This window comes from Cololabis saira, chromosome 4 (genome assembly GCF_033807715.1).
Source record: "Cololabis saira isolate AMF1-May2022 chromosome 4, fColSai1.1, whole genome shotgun sequence".
Taxonomy (NCBI): domain Eukaryota; kingdom Metazoa; phylum Chordata; class Actinopteri; order Beloniformes; family Belonidae; genus Cololabis; species Cololabis saira.
The window spans coordinates 51,025,282-51,043,665 of NC_084590.1; the positions used below are offsets into that span (position 1 = coordinate 51,025,282).

The following is an 18,384-nucleotide window of genomic DNA, read 5'->3' on the forward strand; positions in this document are numbered from 1 at the left end:
GTAAGCGGCAGCTGCGGCTTCACAACTGTCTTCTATACGCACTTACCGAGTGTACGGTCACGTTTGTGTTTTTTTCATCATAACTGAACAACACAAACATCCGTATGCTGTCCTTTGACGACCGAGTTACTCCTTCAAATAAATGGATGGCGCTCCTATAGTTTATTTCTTTAGTTCAGCCACTTATAGGCTCTGCAAAGCGATTTAGCCTTTTTCCTATTCACCCGTTCACAGCCTCTTATTTTAGACACTCACAATGTGACACCAACCCCCGGTGAACACGTGGGAGTGAAGTGTCTCATAAACACCGACACACGGCAGCTGCAGAGTTTCAGCTCCGCTACAATCCACCAGCTCCACTTGTGAAGGAGCTCATCATCAGTTGCCACAAGACATCCAGAAGTTGTTTCAAATAAAAGAAAATAAACACAATCTCAGGGGAATATGCAATTTAAAAAAACAGCATGTACGAACAAAAATCAAAACCTATTGTGTATCAGTGAAGGAGTTAATCTGTGGAACAACTGCAAAGATGAAATGAAATCATGCAAATCACTAAGTAAGTTTAAACAAATCTTTAAAATCAATACTCTTTATGGATACAAAACGGAAATGGACACATGAACTGACAGCCAGTGACCAAAGTGCCTTGCTCAGCTGAACCACTTTTCCTTTTATTTTAGAAGTTCTACAAACTGTCCCCTGAGGTGTCAGACTGTCATGGCCGCCGTACAGACGTGTCTCGCTCAATGATTGGCGGGTTGAGCGCTCTCTCTGCTGAACAGAGCTCAACCATTGGTCGGCATAGGGACTTGGCTGGGAGATCGCCTGGGAATACCAGGTGCTAAAAGCTTTTTCAACCAGCAGAGAGCGCTAGAGCTCAATCTACCCACACATGTTTCAACGTGGTAACAGCGACCACTCACATGTAAAGTTCACCTTTATTGTTTCATCATAAAAAGCCAACACTCTGGCCATGCTCTTGAGTGAATCTTTGTGTGTTATTTCACAAACATGAAACATTTCATTTATAGAAAACATTGTGTAAATTAACTCTGAAATATAGTGAGTAGATTTCAAACAATCTCCCGTTGGTCCTGGACTATATTTGCAGAGCCAGCCCAAGATCATATAGTTTGAAACGTCATTAAAAATCCCAATAATTGAATCAGAGGGTCTGCAGATAATCCAGACATGTTGTTGTCAAAGTTCTAATGTTTTTCCACGTGTAATTTGAATATCTAGGACTTAACTGGGTTTCTGCAGTAACTGCAATCAGAAGTGATCTGATTTTCATCACACGACACAATAATAGACAAAGAATGTAATAAATCTGAAAACACAAATATGCAGACTGGATGTTTGGATCTTCACGTGACTTTCAGCAGGTGGTTAGCATGTAAGGCAAGGCAAGTTTATTTGTACAGCACAATTCAACACAAGGTAATTCAAAGTGCTTTACATCAACATTAAAAACAGCGAGACACAATTAAACAGTAAATAAAATGAAATAAAATGATAAGAAAAGAGGTAAAATAATAAAAAGCACAGGTTGTTAAAAAGTAAGGGCAGTAGATCCAGCAGGTTCATCTCATTCTTGTAAAAATCTATGTATGACTTCCTCATGCAGTATTCTATGTGACGTCATGAACGACATCACGTGTCTTTGACGACGTTCCGAGGCTGCAGGAAAGAGGATTGGAACGTGTCTGTGAGTCTAATGCTGGAACTGATTTGCTGAAAACGATGATGACACTTATCAAGTGTACTGTAGCGTTTGTGTTTTCTTCATTTCAACAACACAAACACCTGCATGCTGTCGTTTGACGAGCGAGTCTCTCCTTAAAGTTTACCAAAACCTGTGAGAAAGAGTTCTGACTTTTGTGAATAAATGTAAAATGATTATGCAAGTAATTCTGGCTGTAGGTTTGACAATCACATTCAATAGATGGATCCTGTTCATCCTGCGTCCTGTTTTTCAAGAGGAAAGTAAATGAAAACATGAAGGCTGTTCTTGGCTCAAATAAATTATTCATTAAACTTTATTAAACTATTTATTAAATGACAAAGAGACACGCTGGAATGCAGGAAGCTGGCAGGCAGGAGTTTGTACCGGGAATGGTGGTGTGGTTCGTGGGTGTGCGCTGCTGCCTGTTAGTCCATGTGTGGGCCTGGAGGTCTGGCTCCGGGGACGACCCCCGATCTAAGCCCCGTTCAGCTCGGCTCTCCTCCCCGCCAGCCTCCGGTCCTCCGTTTCCGGGATCTCTCGTTCCGGTTCCACGTCGCTTACAGAGACGTGGCCGCGCCACTTGACAGCGGATCTAAGCCCCGCGATCCTGGCGGGCCTCCCCGCGAGTCTCTGGTCCAGCTGGTCCGGGGTCTCTCGGTCTCCTCCACCGTCCCAAAGACCCCCTGGACTCCATGCTCAAACACCCAGCTCACCGGCCGAACCCGGGGGTCTTCGGCGGATTTGTGTCCGGGAATGGTGCGCCGTCCTCGGCCTCGCTGGCTGACAGGTGCCCCCTCGTCCCTGGAGGAAAAAAGTCGAAGATACTCCGATTTAAACCAAACTTTATACACGTATAGGCACCTATAGGATGATGTTAAATCCGGGGTATAGGCTTCCAGGACCTCACGGTTCACCAGATATAGCCAATACAATTTTATTTACACTTTACTACAAACCTCTTTCATTGTGTTCCAAATGCTCTGAAACATGCTCTGAACCACTTTCTGGAAGAACTTTGTCGGACGTGGCACTTAGTACTTTTGTGTCCGGGAATGGTGCGTCGTCCTCGGCCACGCTGGCTGACAGGTACCCCCTCGTCCCTGGAGGAAAAAAAGTTAAAGATTCTCTGATTTACAGCAAACTTTATACACACAGACGCAGACGCAGACGCAGATGCAGCTGCAAGTGCAGGTGCAGGTGCAGGTGCAGGTGCAGGTTGAGCCGCAGGTACTAACTGAGCGACTGCAGGAGGACGTCTGTCCAAAGGTGCAGCAAAAGTGTTGTTGTAAAATCCTTCAGGGTTGCAACACGCTTTAATAAACGTTGCGAAAACAAGTGTTTTAAACCGTTATTGACTAGATCCATCGTCAAAATCTAAATGAACCGACAGGTTTAGGAGACGTATGAAGTAGAAATGAGCGGTTCTTAAAATCAGCTGTTTGCTGGTTAGACTTTCACCAATCTAAATGTTGTAATGTAAAACAAGTTTTGACACTATAATTTTATCAAGATCGAGCTCATGAGAATAAAATCTTTATTTTTCATGTTAATAAATGTGTTTTTATATAAACTACTTTATATCTTGTGTTAATTTTCATGAAATAATTTTTTAACATGTTTTCAAACCTGAACCCTCCACACAGAGTTCACATATTTATCATTCTGTCTTCTAAAATCTCTGTTTCTGTGTCATGTTAAGGTTTTTCAGAACAAAGTTAGTTATATTGTAGTTTTATTCATTCACTGATTTCTTAATTCAAACAAATTATATTGATCAATGATAAATACATCAACATTAAAACATGTTTGATTTTTTTGTATTGTTACTTAAATCTTATTCTTAATGTAACCCGGTTAAAAATGTAACGTGATATTAATTGTCATTTCATCAAAGTATATAAAAAAGTGTGAGTAAAAAGGTTTAAATTCATTAAAATGTATAAAAGGTTAAAAGCAATTTAAATATATATATTATATGTTTAATGTTTTATTTGAATATGATTTATTTGTAAAAACAAGATGTATGGCATTTAAGGGGTTAATTGTGGATTGGCCGGAACGTAACTTCTCAGGTGTTTGTCCAGGAGGGACAATGAGAGAGGAGGACTGATTAAGCAAGGAGAAGGCACACGAGGAGCCTTAAGGAAAAAGCAGGAACGAAAAGAGACTGCTGAGCAGACGTGAGTGACCAGGTTCGTGGAGGTGTTTAATCCAGACGCTCCAGAGGACTTGAGAGTGACTTCCATATGTGTGTGAGTGAACTACTCCGCAGGTGAAGACGTCGGGAGGCTGGCGGCTAAAGCAGAAGCTAGTGGCTCACAGGACCGGACTAGTTGGCAGCCCGCCAACTGTTGCGTCCGTGACTGTGGGGACAGATCGTGGAGCTGCAGACGAGGCGTGAGCACCGCAACTTGGGCAGTGACGGGTCTTTGGTTTCCTCGGGCTGGATTTTCTCTTGCAATCACCTGTTCTTCAGCCTTCAGCCAGTGGGCAGGAGGATACAGTCCTGACCAGTAAGGTACCTTTTTATTTTTCTGTGCCCGGCTGGGTGAAGCAACCACTGTGTTTATGGTTTCCACGATCCCAAGCTACATTCAGGCCTGCAACAAAAACATTAAAGGGGTACCCCGGGGTTTATTTTCAATAAGCTAATAAGAGTGCCGGCTTTGTGTTTATAAGGTTTGTGGGTTCACATTTTGCACTTATATTAAGTTGTGGGAACTTAAAGTTCTGCATTACTCCTTTTGAGGTAAAAAAAGGTTTGTTTACATTTACTAAAGTTTGCTACAGTGTTTTTCTAAGACGAGAGAATATTTTATTTACTGTGTTTATTTGAAGGAAAGAAAAGAGTATTTCATTTTATTGTGTTTCCTGTGGAAAAAGGGACAAATAAGTGTTTTTGTTAAAAGAGGGATTTATTGTGAAGATTTAAAATCCTAAGAACCTTCATATTTTTATTTTTCCATTTCATTAAGAAGTTTTCAATTAAATAATTGAGAATTGATTTTTCTTAAAATACTTGTGGTGTGTTTACTTACTTACCTTAAGAGAGAGGTGTGTTTATTTCTGAGATATAGATACCTTAGGGGTGTAAAATCTTTATTAAAAACTGGAGTTTAAATTGAATTCACAGTTAAGTTTAAGTCTGTTCATGTGTGTAATTTGGAAAAAGAGAGATTCAAAACTAACATTAAAACTGAGTTAATCAGGGTTAAATATAGTCGATATAAGAACCCAAAAGCCCTGCCCTTATTGTTAAGATTACTAAGGGGAGCGCTACATAAAATGGAGGCACCGCTGGGATTGTTTTGAATTTCTCGGTTTAAAATAAAAAGGGAGTTAAAGCTTTAAAGGTGAAGTAACTAAGTAAAGTTTTAACCTAACTTAAAAAAAGCTTTACCATGGAAAGAACAGAACTAGTGTCAGAGTTAAAGCGCTGGTGCCGTGGTGAGGGTTTGGATGAGACATATGCGCTTATGACCATCGTCCCAGAAGAAGTGGAGGTCAGTGAAATTGAAGAAACACTGGAAACTATCAAGTCTTTTGGACGAGTGCGTGTCCGTGGGAGAAACTTCAGTGCAAGACTAAACCAACGGATGGTTTTGTGCGAGAGTAGACAGGTTGTGGATGAAGAGAGTGCTCCTCTTGAAGTTATACCAATTGATGGTGGAAAGGCGTGGCCTGTTATCATCATAGGAAAGGCACAGGCAGCTGCTGAAGAGTTTAACAGTAAACTGGGAGGGTTGCTGCAAGCTGAAGGTAAAACTATGGAGGATCTTAAATCACTATTCCTCAGCACACCCCCGCCCACTGACTCCACTGAATCTATCCTTCGTGCTGTTGGAGATTTGTTGGATAAGACAACTAAACCAGCTGATGGAGGGAGTTATGGTCGACTACGCACGTTCTCAGGAGCCCTACCAACGCCGCCAGGTGAGGAAATATTTGACCATTGGTTAGAACAAGCATCGCTTATGGTGGAGGAGACAGAATGCTCTGACAGAGAAAAAAGACGCAGACTCATGGGAAGTTTAAAGGGACCTGCACTAGAAATTGTGAAAGCAGTGCGACACACACATTCTGATGCCAGCCCAAAAGAGTGTCTGGAAGCCCTTGAGAGTGCTTTTGGAAGTGCTGAGTCTGGTGATGATCTCTACTTTGCTTTCAGATTGATGCAGCAGCAAAAAGGAGAGAAACTGTCAGATTTCCTTCGACGCCTGGAAAGGTCTCTAGCCAAGGTCATCCAACGAGGTGGTCTTCCTGCCAGCTGCATGGATCGAGCCCGTCTGGAGCAACTGCTAAGAGGTGCTATCGCTTCAGACCTGATGTTGATTCAGCTGCGTTTGAGAGAAAGGAAGGCTGCGCCCCCAAGCTTTCTACAGCTTTTGACTGAGATTCGTGCTGAAGAAGAGTATGAAACTTCTAGAAAGAAGCTCAGCGCCTCAGTACACCAAGTGCATGCTAACCCAGAAGTGGATACAAGGCAAGCAGAGATTCAGAGTTTAAAGGCGGAAATAAAAGAACTGAAATCAATGGTTGCATCAGTGGTGACCCAATACACTCCTGTCAAAGAGGATTACAGAGAGGCTACACCTGTCAATGCACCGCCTGGCCCTGAGAACCGGCAAGACGCTGAGCTGGCTGCTTTGAAAAAACAGTTGAAAAGATTAAAGCAGAAAACTAGTAACAAGATGTCTGAGCAGGATGCTGCAGTTTCGACCATGGAGGCTTCCAAATCGTTCTCCAACTCACCCAAAGGGACACCGAAAAAGTCAGAGGAGAATTTCTGCTACAGGTGTGGTGAGAGCGGACATTTTGCCACCAAGTGCCACAACCCTGAAAACCAAGCCAAGGTTATTAGAAAGCTAATTCACGCTTTAAAGATGACAAAAGACGAACAGCGGTCTAGCGGTTCCGCCCCCAGTGAAGTAAACTGTGGGGTCAAGAAAAGTGCAGTTACCTCATCTGAGCCGGATGGCATCCCTGAAGGCTTGATTGGTCCACCTAGCATCGTACCTGTGAAAATAAATGGACATGACTGTGACGCCTTGTTTGATAGTGGCTCACAGGTCACCATCATTTTCGAGTCTTGGTACCAAACTTACCTGTCAGATGTTCCCATACGCCCTGTGTCTGGTTTAGCTCTGTGGGGATTAAGTGAATCCGAGGGCAGTTATCCCTACCGTGGATACGTGGTGGTCGACGTTGAATATCCAGCAAAGGTTGCAGGTGCCGACCAGACAGTGACTATTCTCGCTCTTATCTGCCCCCAGCCCCGAACTGCAGACCAGACTCCTGTTATTGTTGGGACCAATGCCAGTCACATTCGACGTCTTGTACAACAAAGTAAAGACAACGGCATTGACATCACACAGACACTGGGGATACGGTGTTACAGAGACATTAATCAAACCTCGACAAACACAACCACAGCCTTGGAAGAGAAAGGTGACATCGGCTGTGTGTTGTGGCAAGGTCCTGGCCCCCTGACGCTGCCCCCTGGTGGTGACTGTAGTGCAGTCTGTAAAGTCGAGTACAAACACCAAGTCGACAAACAGATCCTGATGGTGGACTCATCTCCCCTCACGCCACTCCCGGCTGGTGTGCTACTTCAGCCAATGGTGGTGCCCAGCGAAGACGTGAATGTCAGCCAGTTCAGAATCTTGGTCCAAAATGAGTCCATGTCAGAGACAGTCATACCAGTGGGAACAGTTATTGGGCACATGTATCTGACGGATGCAGTTACTCACCTCTCTCCATCCAAGACTGTTGACATCGAGTTTGATCCAAACCTGATTAACTTTGGAGACTCGCCTGTCTCAGAGGAGTGGAAACAGAGACTCCGTCAGAAGCTATCCACAAGGTCTCAGGTGTTCTCGCTTCATGAATGGGATGTTGGATTGGCGAAGGGAGTAGAGCACATGATCCGGATGTCAGATCCACGGCCATTCAGGGAGCGCTCGCGTCGCCTGGCCCCAGCTGACCTGGAAGACGTGAGAAAGCACCTCCAGGAACTGTTGCGTGCAGGGATCATCAAAGAGTCTCGTAGTCCCTATGCATCCCCAATCGTGATTGTTCGCAAAAAGACTGGAGCTGTGAGAATGTGTATCGATTACAGATTGTTGAACAGCCGAACAATCCCCGACCAGTACACAACACCCTGCATCGATGATGTCTTGGATTCGATGACCGGGAGCAAGTGGTTCTCCGTTCTTGATCTGCGGAGCGGTTATTACCAGATTGCCATGGCTGAGGAGGATAAGGAGAAGACGGCATTCATCTGTCCACTGGGGTTCTTTCAGTTCGAAAGGATGCCGCAGGGGATAACTGGAGCCCCAGCCACATTCCAGAGATTAATGGAGAAAGCTGTGGGTGACATGAATCTGCTGGAAGTCCTTGTTTACCTCGGCGACCTGATTGTATTTGGCCGAACTTTAGAAGAGCATGAAGAGAGGCTTCTTAAAGTTCTGGATCGCCTGGCAGAGGTTGGATTAAAAATCTCGTTCGACAAATGCCAGTTCTGTCTCCCAAAGGTAAAGTACCTTGGACACATTGTCTCGGCAGATGGAGTATTGCCTGACCCCTCCAAGATAGAGGCAGTTACCACGTGGCCACAGCCTACGCACCTGAAGGCTCTTCAATCCTTTTTAGGATTTTGCGGATATTATCGCCGTTTCATTGCCAATTACGCGGCTATCGTCAGGCCATTGTCAGAGCTCACAAAGGGTTATGCTCCGACCCAGAGGAGTAAGAAACCTGAGAAAGACAACACAAAGACTTACCTCAAACAGTCTGAGCCGTTTGGTGAGCGATGGGACCAGTCCTGCACAGAGGCTTTCCACAAAATTATCCACTGCCTTACCCATGCACCAGTGTTGGCCTTTGCGGATCCCAACAAGTCATACGTCCTGCATGTAGACGCCAGCTTCAAAGGGCTTGGCGCCGTCCTATATCAGGAGCACAGCGAGGGTCTGAGGCCAGTTGCCTTCGCTAGCCGGAAGCTGAAGACATCTGAGAGGAACTATCCCGTTCACCAGCTGGAGTTCCTGGCCCTTAAGTGGGCGGTTGTGGATAAATTCCATGATTATTTGTATGGGGTCAGATTCACAATACGTACGGACAACAACCCGCTTACGTATGTGCTGACGACCGCCAAGCTTAGTGCGGTGGGGCACCGATGGCTCTCAGCCTTATCCACCTACGACTTTGATGTTCAGTACCGACCAGGCAAACACAACATAGACGCAGACCTGCTCTCCAGGAACATGCCTGATGAGACTTCCGAGGAATGGACCACCATACCACAGTCCGGTGTGAGATCCATCTGCAAGCGAATCTGGATCCCTGGTACTGTGGGCAGTCCACCAAGTTATATAGATCAGTTGGGAGTTTCTTCTGAATGTGTGCCTGATGTTTTTGCATTCCCGACTCACCTAGAGTTGAAGTCCTTGGAGCAGATGTCTCAGCAGGAGCTGAGAGAAGCTCAAGAGGATGATGTAGCCATCCGACATGCCATTCAAGCTGTTAAAAATGGAAAATGGCCTGAAGGAAATGGATCCAGTCTAGAAAGTTTCCGTCTCAAGAAAGAGATGGGAAAGCTAATGATGAAGGACGGGCTACTACATCGTCTAAGCAAGCGGCCCTCTGGAGCAGAACTAACTCAACTTGTCTTGCCAAGTGGGTTCAAAGAACTGGTGTTGAAAGCCACACACGATGATCTAGGACACCTGGGTATTGAAAGAACCACAGACTTGTTGAGGAGCCGATTCTTTTGGCCGAAGCTTGCAAACGACGTTGAGCAGTACATAAAGAACTGTGGAGCATGTGTTACGCGAAAGACCCCTTGTCATAGGGCAGCACCTTTGCATCACATTACAAGCAGTGGACCAATGGACCTCGTGTGCATTGATTTTCTTTCAATGGAACCAGATTCTACAGGCATCGGAAATGTTCTGGTGGTGACGGATCATTTCACCCGTTATGCACAGGCGTTCCCTTCCCGAAATCAGAAGGCGCAAACAGTGGCGAAGATTCTGGTGGACAAGTACTTCCTGCATTATGGTCTGCCAGCAAGAATCCACTCGGATCAAGGGAGAGACTTTGAAAGTCATTTGATCAAAGAGCTTCTGAAGATGATGGGAATCCGGAAATCCCGGACTACTCCTTACCACCCGCAAGGAGATCCACAGCCAGAAAGATTCAATAGAACTCTTCTTTCCATGCTGGGAACCCTGGGTTGTGAGAAGAAGAAACAGTGGAGCAAACATGTTGGTTACCTGGTTCATGCATACAACAGCACCAAATGTGACGCTACAGGGTATTCACCCTATTTCTTGATGTTTGGCCGAGAAGCAAGACTTCCCATAGACTTGTGTTTTGGAACCTCTCCTGATGGCGAAACTCCTGGTTGCCATTCTCGCTATGTAGCCAAGCTGAAAGATGACTTGGAGAGGGCTTACAAACTTGCTGCTGACACAGCCTACAAGACACATCAGAGGAACAAAAGGTCCTATGACAAAAGAGTTGGATTTCAAACCCTGGAGATCGGTGACAGAGTGTTACTCAGGAACTTGGGTTTGAAAGGAAAACACAAACTGGAAAGTCGTTGGAGTTCTATCCCTTACGTGGTGTTAGGAAAGATGCCCAACCTTCCAGTGTACAAAGTGAAACCGGAAGATGGAAGAGGAGGAGTCAAAACTCTCCATCGTGATCACCTCCTTCCAATTGGACAGTTTGTAAGAATGCCGACAGTGGATGTGGAGGACAAGTCACATGTCAAGACAAGAACAAAAACAAGATCTGAGACACAAAAGAGATCAAAGAAAGTCTTACCTGAAGTACAGGAAGATCTTCAAGAGATGCAAGAGAGCATGGATTCATCTTCAGAAATGGAGTATTATGGATCTGAAAAACCATACAGTACTTACCTGAAAGAAATCCTGGAAAGAGAAAGACAAACGGCTGTACAGTCACACCTCATCCAGGATGATGCTGATTCTTCTTCACCGTCAGATGGAAATCCTGCTGGAGACAGTTTGTCGGAGGAGGAAAGTGTGGAAGAGGAACCCGATGGTGTGAGAGAAGAGGATGGTGATCAAGATTCAGAGGAAGAAAGTGATCCAGAGTCTGATAACCCTTGCTACGATAAGCACCCAGAGACTGTCACTAAGACAAAAGAGAGTAGCAAACCTGAAAACCGTCCAAAAAGAAAAATAAAACCAGTCATCAGGTTAACTTATGACGAGCCTGGTAGAGCTACAGATCAGCCTCTCACTATTGTACATAGAGGAGTTGTCATTAAGATTGGCAAGAGTTAAGTTAAACGAGGTTATGCGCCCTTTTCACTAGTTTCTTGTTACAGTACTAGAAGTTCATTAGGGTTTGATGAGGACATCAAAGACTTTTAGAAGGGGGAGGGTGTAACCCGGTTAAAAATGTAACGTGATATTAATTGTCATTTCATCAAAGTATATAAAAAAGTGTGAGTAAAAAGGTTTAAATTCATTAAAATGTATAAAAGGTTAAAAGCAATTTAAATATATATATTATATGTTTAATGTTTTATTTGAACTATGATTTATTTGTAAAAACAAGATGTATGGCATTTAAGGGGTTAATTGTGGATTGGCCGGAACGTAACTTCTCAGGTGTTTGTCCAGGAGGGACAATGAGCAGAGGAGGACTGATTAAGCAAGGAGAAGGCACACGAGGAGCCTTAAGGAAAAAGCAGGAACGAAAAGAGACTGCTGAGCAGACGTGAGTGACCAGGTTCGTGGAGGTGTTTAATCCAGACGCTCCAGAGGACTTGAGAGTGACTTCCATATGTGTGTGAGTGAACTACTCCGCAGGTGAAGACGTCGGGAGGCTGGCGGCTAAAGCAGAAGCTAGTGGCTCACAGGACCGGACTAGTTGGCAGCCCGCCAACTGTTGCGTCCGTGACTGTGGGGACAGATCGTGGAGCTGCAGACGAGGCGTGAGCACCGCAACTTGGGCAGTGACGGGTCTTTGGTTTCCTCGGGCTGGATTTTCTCTTGCAATCACCTGTTCTTCAGCCTTCAGCCAGTGGGCAGGAGGATACAGTCCTGACCAGTAAGGTACCTTTTTATTTTTCTGTGCCCGGCTGGGTGAAGCAACCACTGTGTTTATGGTTTCCACGATCCCAAGCTACATTCAGGCCTGCAACAAAAACATTAAAGGGGTACCCCGGGGTTTATTTTCAATAAGCTAATAAGAGTGCCGGCTTTGTGTTTATAAGGTTTGTGGGTTCACATTTTGCACTTATATTAAGTTGTGGGAACTTAAAGTTCTGCATTACTCCTTTTGAGGTAAAAAAAGGTTTGTTTATGTGGCGAGACGTAGTGCAGAGGGGGAAGTTGTCCAACAACGCCACCTGGGGAATTGCACCCCAGGAAATAAACTCGACTCGGTCTACTATGAGGTCACACAGATTCGTTACACTAAGTTAAAAGAGTACATGAGACGGACTTCCAAAGATATATAAATTACTTTTATTTAACAATAGTTTAAAATGAACATGTTCTTTTCAACCCGAGTGTCTGCTAAAACCACAGTAGTTTAAGGGGAAAATAAACAAAAAAAGGGGAGCAGGGCCAAACTCAGGGAGGCGGACAGATTAAAGAAACTTAAAACACACAACACTACAAACCAAACCACCACGTGCCACAGCAACTTAAGGGATGTGAGATGGGGACCACCACCAGGGAGTCTGCCACGCACTACCCAGCTCCTGTCCAGGGGGAAAAGAAACAAAATTAGGGGAAGTGACACTCAAGGGTTGGATTATACAAATATTTAAAATAGCCTATTCTAAAACACTCACAACATTCACACCCACATGCAGACCAACATAAAGAATACAAATTAATTGTTTTAAGGTAAAACAGAAATACTTAAATACTAACTCAGCTATGGGTGGCAACCCCTAGCTAAATAACAAAATCAAAAATGTAACCAAAAACTAAACAACATAACCAGATGTGACTAAAAAAAAAAGAAAAACAAACAAAATTGCTTTAAACAGCTGGCCCAAGGAGGAACCAGAAAGCAAATTAATAATTAACCAAAAACAAACAAAAAGAAATAAACCAACAAACAAAGAAACAACACAACAATTGCGGTGGGGCTTCAGTCTTATGGTGCGTGGAGAGCCGCAACCAGAATTAAAAACAATGGCGTAGAAGACACGAGTGAAGACGAAGCGGCTGCACCAAGGCTGGAGGCCGCGGAGGTTTGACTTGGATGGCTGTGATGGTCAGCAATAAGCTGTGCAGTGGATCCTAGGAGCGCAGGAGGAGAGAAAACTTCTGCAGATTCCACAGCGATAAAGAGAGCTTTAACACTCTAGATCCAGTCCCAGTCTGCAAAACAGCAGAGAGGGGGGACACCACACCTCCTCCAGCTGCAACCCAACTGACACGGCCAACACTTGTGAACAACCACACACTAATCATGCCAAGACCAAGCTAACAGAGCACGCCAAACTGGAGCAAGCCGACACAGGTCCTTTCCAGGTCAATGCCAGAGAGAGGATGCGACCTGCAGGAGCGCAGTACTTAACAGGTGATGCTGATTGACAATCAAGCACAGGTGATGCCGATTGAGTGGGAGGGGGTGGGGCAGAGCAACACCCAACCTGCCACATTTACATTTACTAAAGTTTGCTACAGTGTTTTTCTAAGACGAGAGAATATTTTATTTACTGGGTTTATTTGAAGGAAAGAAAAGAGTATTTCATTTTATTGTGTTTCCTGTGGAAAAAGGGACAAATAAATGTTTTTGTTAAAAGAGGGATTTATTGTGAAGATTTAAAATCCTAAGAACCTTCATATTTTTATTTTTCCATTTCATTAAGAAGTTTTCAATTAAATAATTGAGAATTGATTTTTCTTAAAATACTTGTGGTGTGTTTACTTACTTACCTTAAGAGAGAGGTGTGTTTATTTCTGAGATATAGATACCTTAGGGGTGTAAAATCTTTATTAAAAACTGGAGTTTAAATTGAATTCACAGTTAAGTTTAAGTCTGTTCATGTGTGTAATTTGGAAAAAGAGAGATTCAAAACTAACATTAAAACTGAGTTAATCAGGGTTAAATATAGTCGATATAAGAACCCAAAAGCCCTGCCCTTATTGTTAAGATTACTAAGGGGAGCGCTACATTAATTTAAATGATTTAAATGATTAAATGATTTAAAACCACAAACGTGAAACTTTGATGCAGGTTGAAGCTTCACTCGTGGATTCTGCAGGACATTTACACAAATGTGACAGAAACCAGTGTTTTGGTCGGAACCGTCTGAACTCCATGTTATAAAAACGTGTCTGGACTGAACTTTGCCCTCTGACAGTAAAAGTGTTAAACTTTAACTCTTCTAAATTGCTTCTGATTTCAGCAGATGAAGCTGCGACGCAGTTGGAGCAGCTGGTGAGTAAAACCTCCCTATTAACTGCAGGAACAAGTAACTCTGTATTTTGTAAGAAGTTGTTTAAGAACCAATTAATGAAACGTTTTGAAGTTTCTTCTGTCATCAAAACGTCTTAGTTTAGTTCCTGGAAAGTATTCCGTCGTTCCTGGAAACACCAAAGTAATGAGAGAAACATTAGATGACAGAATAAGAAGGTTTGTAGTTCCGGTTTGATTGTGTTTTTGAGCTGTTTTTATTTCATATCTTTATTTTTCATGTGATATTTTACATTTTAACACCGTGAAGGTTCAAGTTAATAAACGTGGCTCCGTGATGCGTTCAAGGAACCCTGGTTTAATGATTAATCCATTTATGATCGACACCATAAACTTCTGCAGGGACTTTATTATTAAACTTTGACCTTTTCCTCTGATTTAGAAAATGTTTAACTGTAAATAAATCCTGCAGCAGGAGGAGCTGCAGACGTCGTTTACAGAAATGTTCAGGCTGATTTTAAGGTTTATTTATTCCAGTTACATCACACGTCCATCCGTCTGGAAAACACAGATTTATCACAAACAAACCAATGAACTTAACGTGTAGCCCTTTTCTCAGTCAGGTGTAAATGAAAGAATTAAGAATGAGATTTAAGAAATAATACCAAACATATTTTAAATGTATAAACACAGATTTATGTTTATTCTGACTGAACTGAACTTGTTTAAGATACTTTTGACTCGTCGTTACCTCAGAGTCACCGTTAACTTTGACTGGGCAGTTTTTGAGTTGGATCGTAGTAAAACAACTTTGCGGTGCTTCAGGAATCTGATTTGGGATCAGAATTGAATCATTTGGGAGCTTTGTCGTATTCTTTAAAGGTAGTAATGAGTGAAGCTTCAGTGAAGCCGGTCCTCCCGTCCTGACTCCTCATCCACACACATCTGTACAGATGTTGATGGCTGCACACATCTGACTCCTCATCCACACACATCTGTACAGATGTTGATGGCTGCACACATGGAGGATGTTTTCCTCAGGTTTCCTCTCATTAACGTTAGTTTCTGAAGTTTTCCACCTCAGCTGCTCCAACCCTTCAACTCACCACTAGTCTTGGTTTTAGCAGACGCTTCCATTCTAGTTTTAGTCTAGTCTTTGGATTTTAGTTTTTATTAATTTTAGTCACGTTCATTCTCCTTTTAGTTGTGTCAAGTTTCAGTCGACTAAAAGTCTGAGTATTTTAGTCTTATTTTAGTCAGAATTGTCCATTTAAGTCTAGTTTTAGTCTAAGATTGTATTTAGCCAAACCCATTTTACAATTCAAACAGGTTATCTTATTATTCTATTATTGTTACTTTATAGACTCAAGAATACATTCATTCCAGATACAGAAGACTCTCATTTCAGTTTACAACAGATTTATTTTTCCGCATTTCTCCCCGTCTTTTTCTTTTTCAACGACACATTGGGTTTTCTTTTCCTCGTCTCTGTAGGAAAGTGGATCCAAAGATCTAAAGACTAAACTGGTTCAAAGAATAACCAGAGGAAACTACTTAAAAAATGGATATTAGGTATTTTTGTCAGAACTTTTCATCTTGTTTTGGTCAACGAAAATGAAGACACATTTCAGCAGTTTTTATTTAGTAATCTACATTTTAGTCTGGTTTTTATTCCTCTACGATATTGTATTATATATTTAATGATGGTTATCGTCACATGACCAGTTGGGGCTGGTTTTCCTCAGGTGTGAGAGGACGCTGGCGTGTACGTCGCCGCTTCTCCTCCGGTCTACCTTAACGTCGACTTTAATGTTGTTTTTTCCCGACATCATTTCCACAATCCTGCCACAACAACATGCAGATTGTGCATTTCGGTCTTCTATTGTGCTGCTCACGCTGTTCTCCAGAGATCCAGGATTCTTTCATCTTCACGGGTTTGGGGTTGGATTTCCTCCCTCCCTGCCACTCGGAACAGAAGAACCATTTACAATCAAATCTTTGTGAAATAATCAGTGAATGAGGTTGTTTTAAGAGCAGGAACATTTGTGTTAGCTTCCAGTCTCCTAACATTCCAGCAGGACTGTAGCTCACCATGACACAAGTTTGTTCACTCATTTATATGATCACATGTTTTAATCCTGTCTGGGATGTTTAACGAGTATTCTGGCTCTGATCACATGACACACTCACAGGTTGGTCTACGTTTCCTCCCAACACCCGACATCACACATCCACAATTACTGAGGTTTAAAGAGCTTTGTTACCAATAAAACACAGTTAAAAGTGATAGAAACACAAACTAATATCTTAGCTGGATGATCAGTAGACAAACAATGAGTTTAAGAACATTCCTGGTCCAAATGGAACCTCATAAAGGTTCACAACAGCAGCTGATGTTCTTCCAGGTGAACCGGATGATGGACTGGATGTTAAAGGTGAACTTCCATCGGTGGGTTCCACCTGCCGTCCACTACGACTTCCATCATTGATAAAGTAACAACCAGGAACTAATCTTCTCCCCGCAGGTCCAGATCTGTCGTTACAACCAAACAACATAACAACCGTGTTTGTGAACAGTCATTTGTATCAGTCATTTGTATCAGTCATGTGTATCAGTCATGTGTATGAGGCTGTGCTGAAACAGGGAAACATTAAAACATGCAGGACTCTGGCTCTCGGGGACCAGGGCTGGAGAACCTGGTGTAGATCTTCTTCAGTGGTCTTCATCAATATCACGAGTGACTGAGTGAATTTGTGTTTGCAGAGGTCGGTACTGCAGTCAGAGACCAGAGTCTCCAGGATCCATCTGTCTGTCTATGAAGAGTGACCGGTCTAAAGAGCATCCTATAGTCTTCAGTAAAGAACCTGGAACTTCAGACACAAGGTAAGAAAACAACGACTTCCATCATTGATAAAGTAACAACCAGGAACTAATCTTCTCCCGCAGGTCCAGATCTGTCGTTACAACCAAACAACTTAACCACCGTGTTTGTGAACGTTGGTCTGAACGGTGTTTTTGGAAACAGCTGAGTCTCTGAACCGTGATGGTTCTATGTAGGTACCAACGTCCTTCCCTCCATCATTCCAGCTGTGGATTCAGGAAACACTCGTATCGTTCCTGCGTGGGTCCAACTATGTTAGTGGTGAACATCGTCATCAACGGTGGTTTTGGGAAACGCACCCCTGATCTCAGACTCACCTTCATGACTGGATCCAGAATAAACTCTGATGTTCTTGTGTAGAAAACTGAACACGAGCAGGTATAGTTCAGGTAGTGTTGGGACTAACGCGTTATTTAGTAACGCGTTACAGCAATGCCGTTAGTTTTACGGTAACTAATACTCTAATGCATTACTTTTTAAATTCAGTAACACAATTACCGTTACCAAACAGTCAGTTACTCCGTTATTTCTGACAGTGAAGCTTCTTTTCCCCACACGCGGAGACCAGAGGAAACATAGTGTGTGTGTGTGTGTGTGTGTGTGTGTGTGTGTGTGTGTGTGTGTGTGTGTGTGTGTGTGTGTGTGTGTGTGTGTGTGTGTGTGTGTGTGTGTGTGTGCATTCAACAACATGAGCGGTCATGGCGAGCCCAGAGAGGCGAGTTTCGAAACGTGGAGATATTGTTATTATAATAATCCCTCGTTTTTCGCAGCGGTTACGTTCCAAAAAGAACCCGTGATAAGTGAAATTCTTTTTACAATTATTATAGAAGGCTTCAAATTGCGTAGATCAGCACCGCCTCACACGTATTCCACTGCTCTGACTGCCGCTGCATCCCGACTCTGTAGCGTCTTTTTCTCCTAAACATGCGGTGCAGGTGAGTTTTTCCAGAGAAGAAAATAGTTATGGGTCGTTGTTGTCGCTCGTTTTTATTCTGGGCAAAAAGATTCTTACAAACCGACACCATGGATTATATCTGAGACTGTAATGAACGATTCATCAAAGGTTCTTGAGCTGCTGCTGAAGCTCATTGGCCGTTCTCAGCTTGTTGCTAAGCAACCAACGTTATTGATACAGGAAGTGAAGAAGTGGGGAGACTGTTTAGAATGCAGAACATGATGCACAATGCAAATCCATACAGAACCTGCTGAAATGAAGGCTAGAGATTTGATAATGTTTTTATTTAAAGTAACTTAAAAGTTACTTTTCATAGTAAACTTAAACTTAAACTTTATTTATTTATATAGCACCAACTCATGCAGTGTAAGTGCAACTCATGGTGCTTTACATACAGA

The 18,384-nt window shown here is 43.1% G+C and overlaps 2 protein-coding genes across 7 annotated transcripts in view; both read left to right on the top strand.

The window, feature by feature from the left end:
• Window positions 1–18,384, top strand: part of LOC133442112 (NACHT, LRR and PYD domains-containing protein 12-like) — a 67,966-nt gene that overhangs the window by 16,536 nt on the left and 33,046 nt on the right. For 2 of the 5 annotated variants that reach the window (XM_061720051.1, XM_061720050.1), the window contains exon 1: window positions 16,914–17,033. The gene's annotated coding sequence lies outside the window, so the exon portion shown is untranslated. Of the gene's footprint in view, window positions 1–13,618; window positions 14,174–16,913; window positions 17,034–18,384 lie in introns of those variants that run through there. The other 3 variants (XM_061720047.1, XM_061720048.1, XM_061720049.1) reach the window with 3 other exon arrangements.
• Window positions 3,836–11,053, top strand: LOC133442109 (uncharacterized). 2 transcript variants are annotated; one of them, XM_061720041.1, is made up of 3 exons: window positions 3,844–3,909; window positions 3,987–4,242; window positions 5,898–11,053. In XM_061720041.1, the coding sequence occupies exon 3, from the start codon at window positions 5,902–5,904 to the stop codon at window positions 11,044–11,046; it is 5,145 nt and encodes a 1,714-aa protein (XP_061576025.1). In that variant the 5' UTR covers window positions 3,844–3,909; window positions 3,987–4,242; window positions 5,898–5,901; the 3' UTR covers window positions 11,047–11,053. The 2 variants fall into 2 exon arrangements, with proteins under 2 accessions (XP_061576024.1, XP_061576025.1); XM_061720040.1 differs by having other exon boundaries at window positions 3,836–4,242.

Excerpts from the sequence above, each read along its gene's own strand:
- LOC133442109 (XM_061720040.1), top strand. The coding sequence starts at position 5,902 with ATGCAGCAGCAAAAAGGAGAGAAACTGTCAGATTTCCTTCGACGCCTG.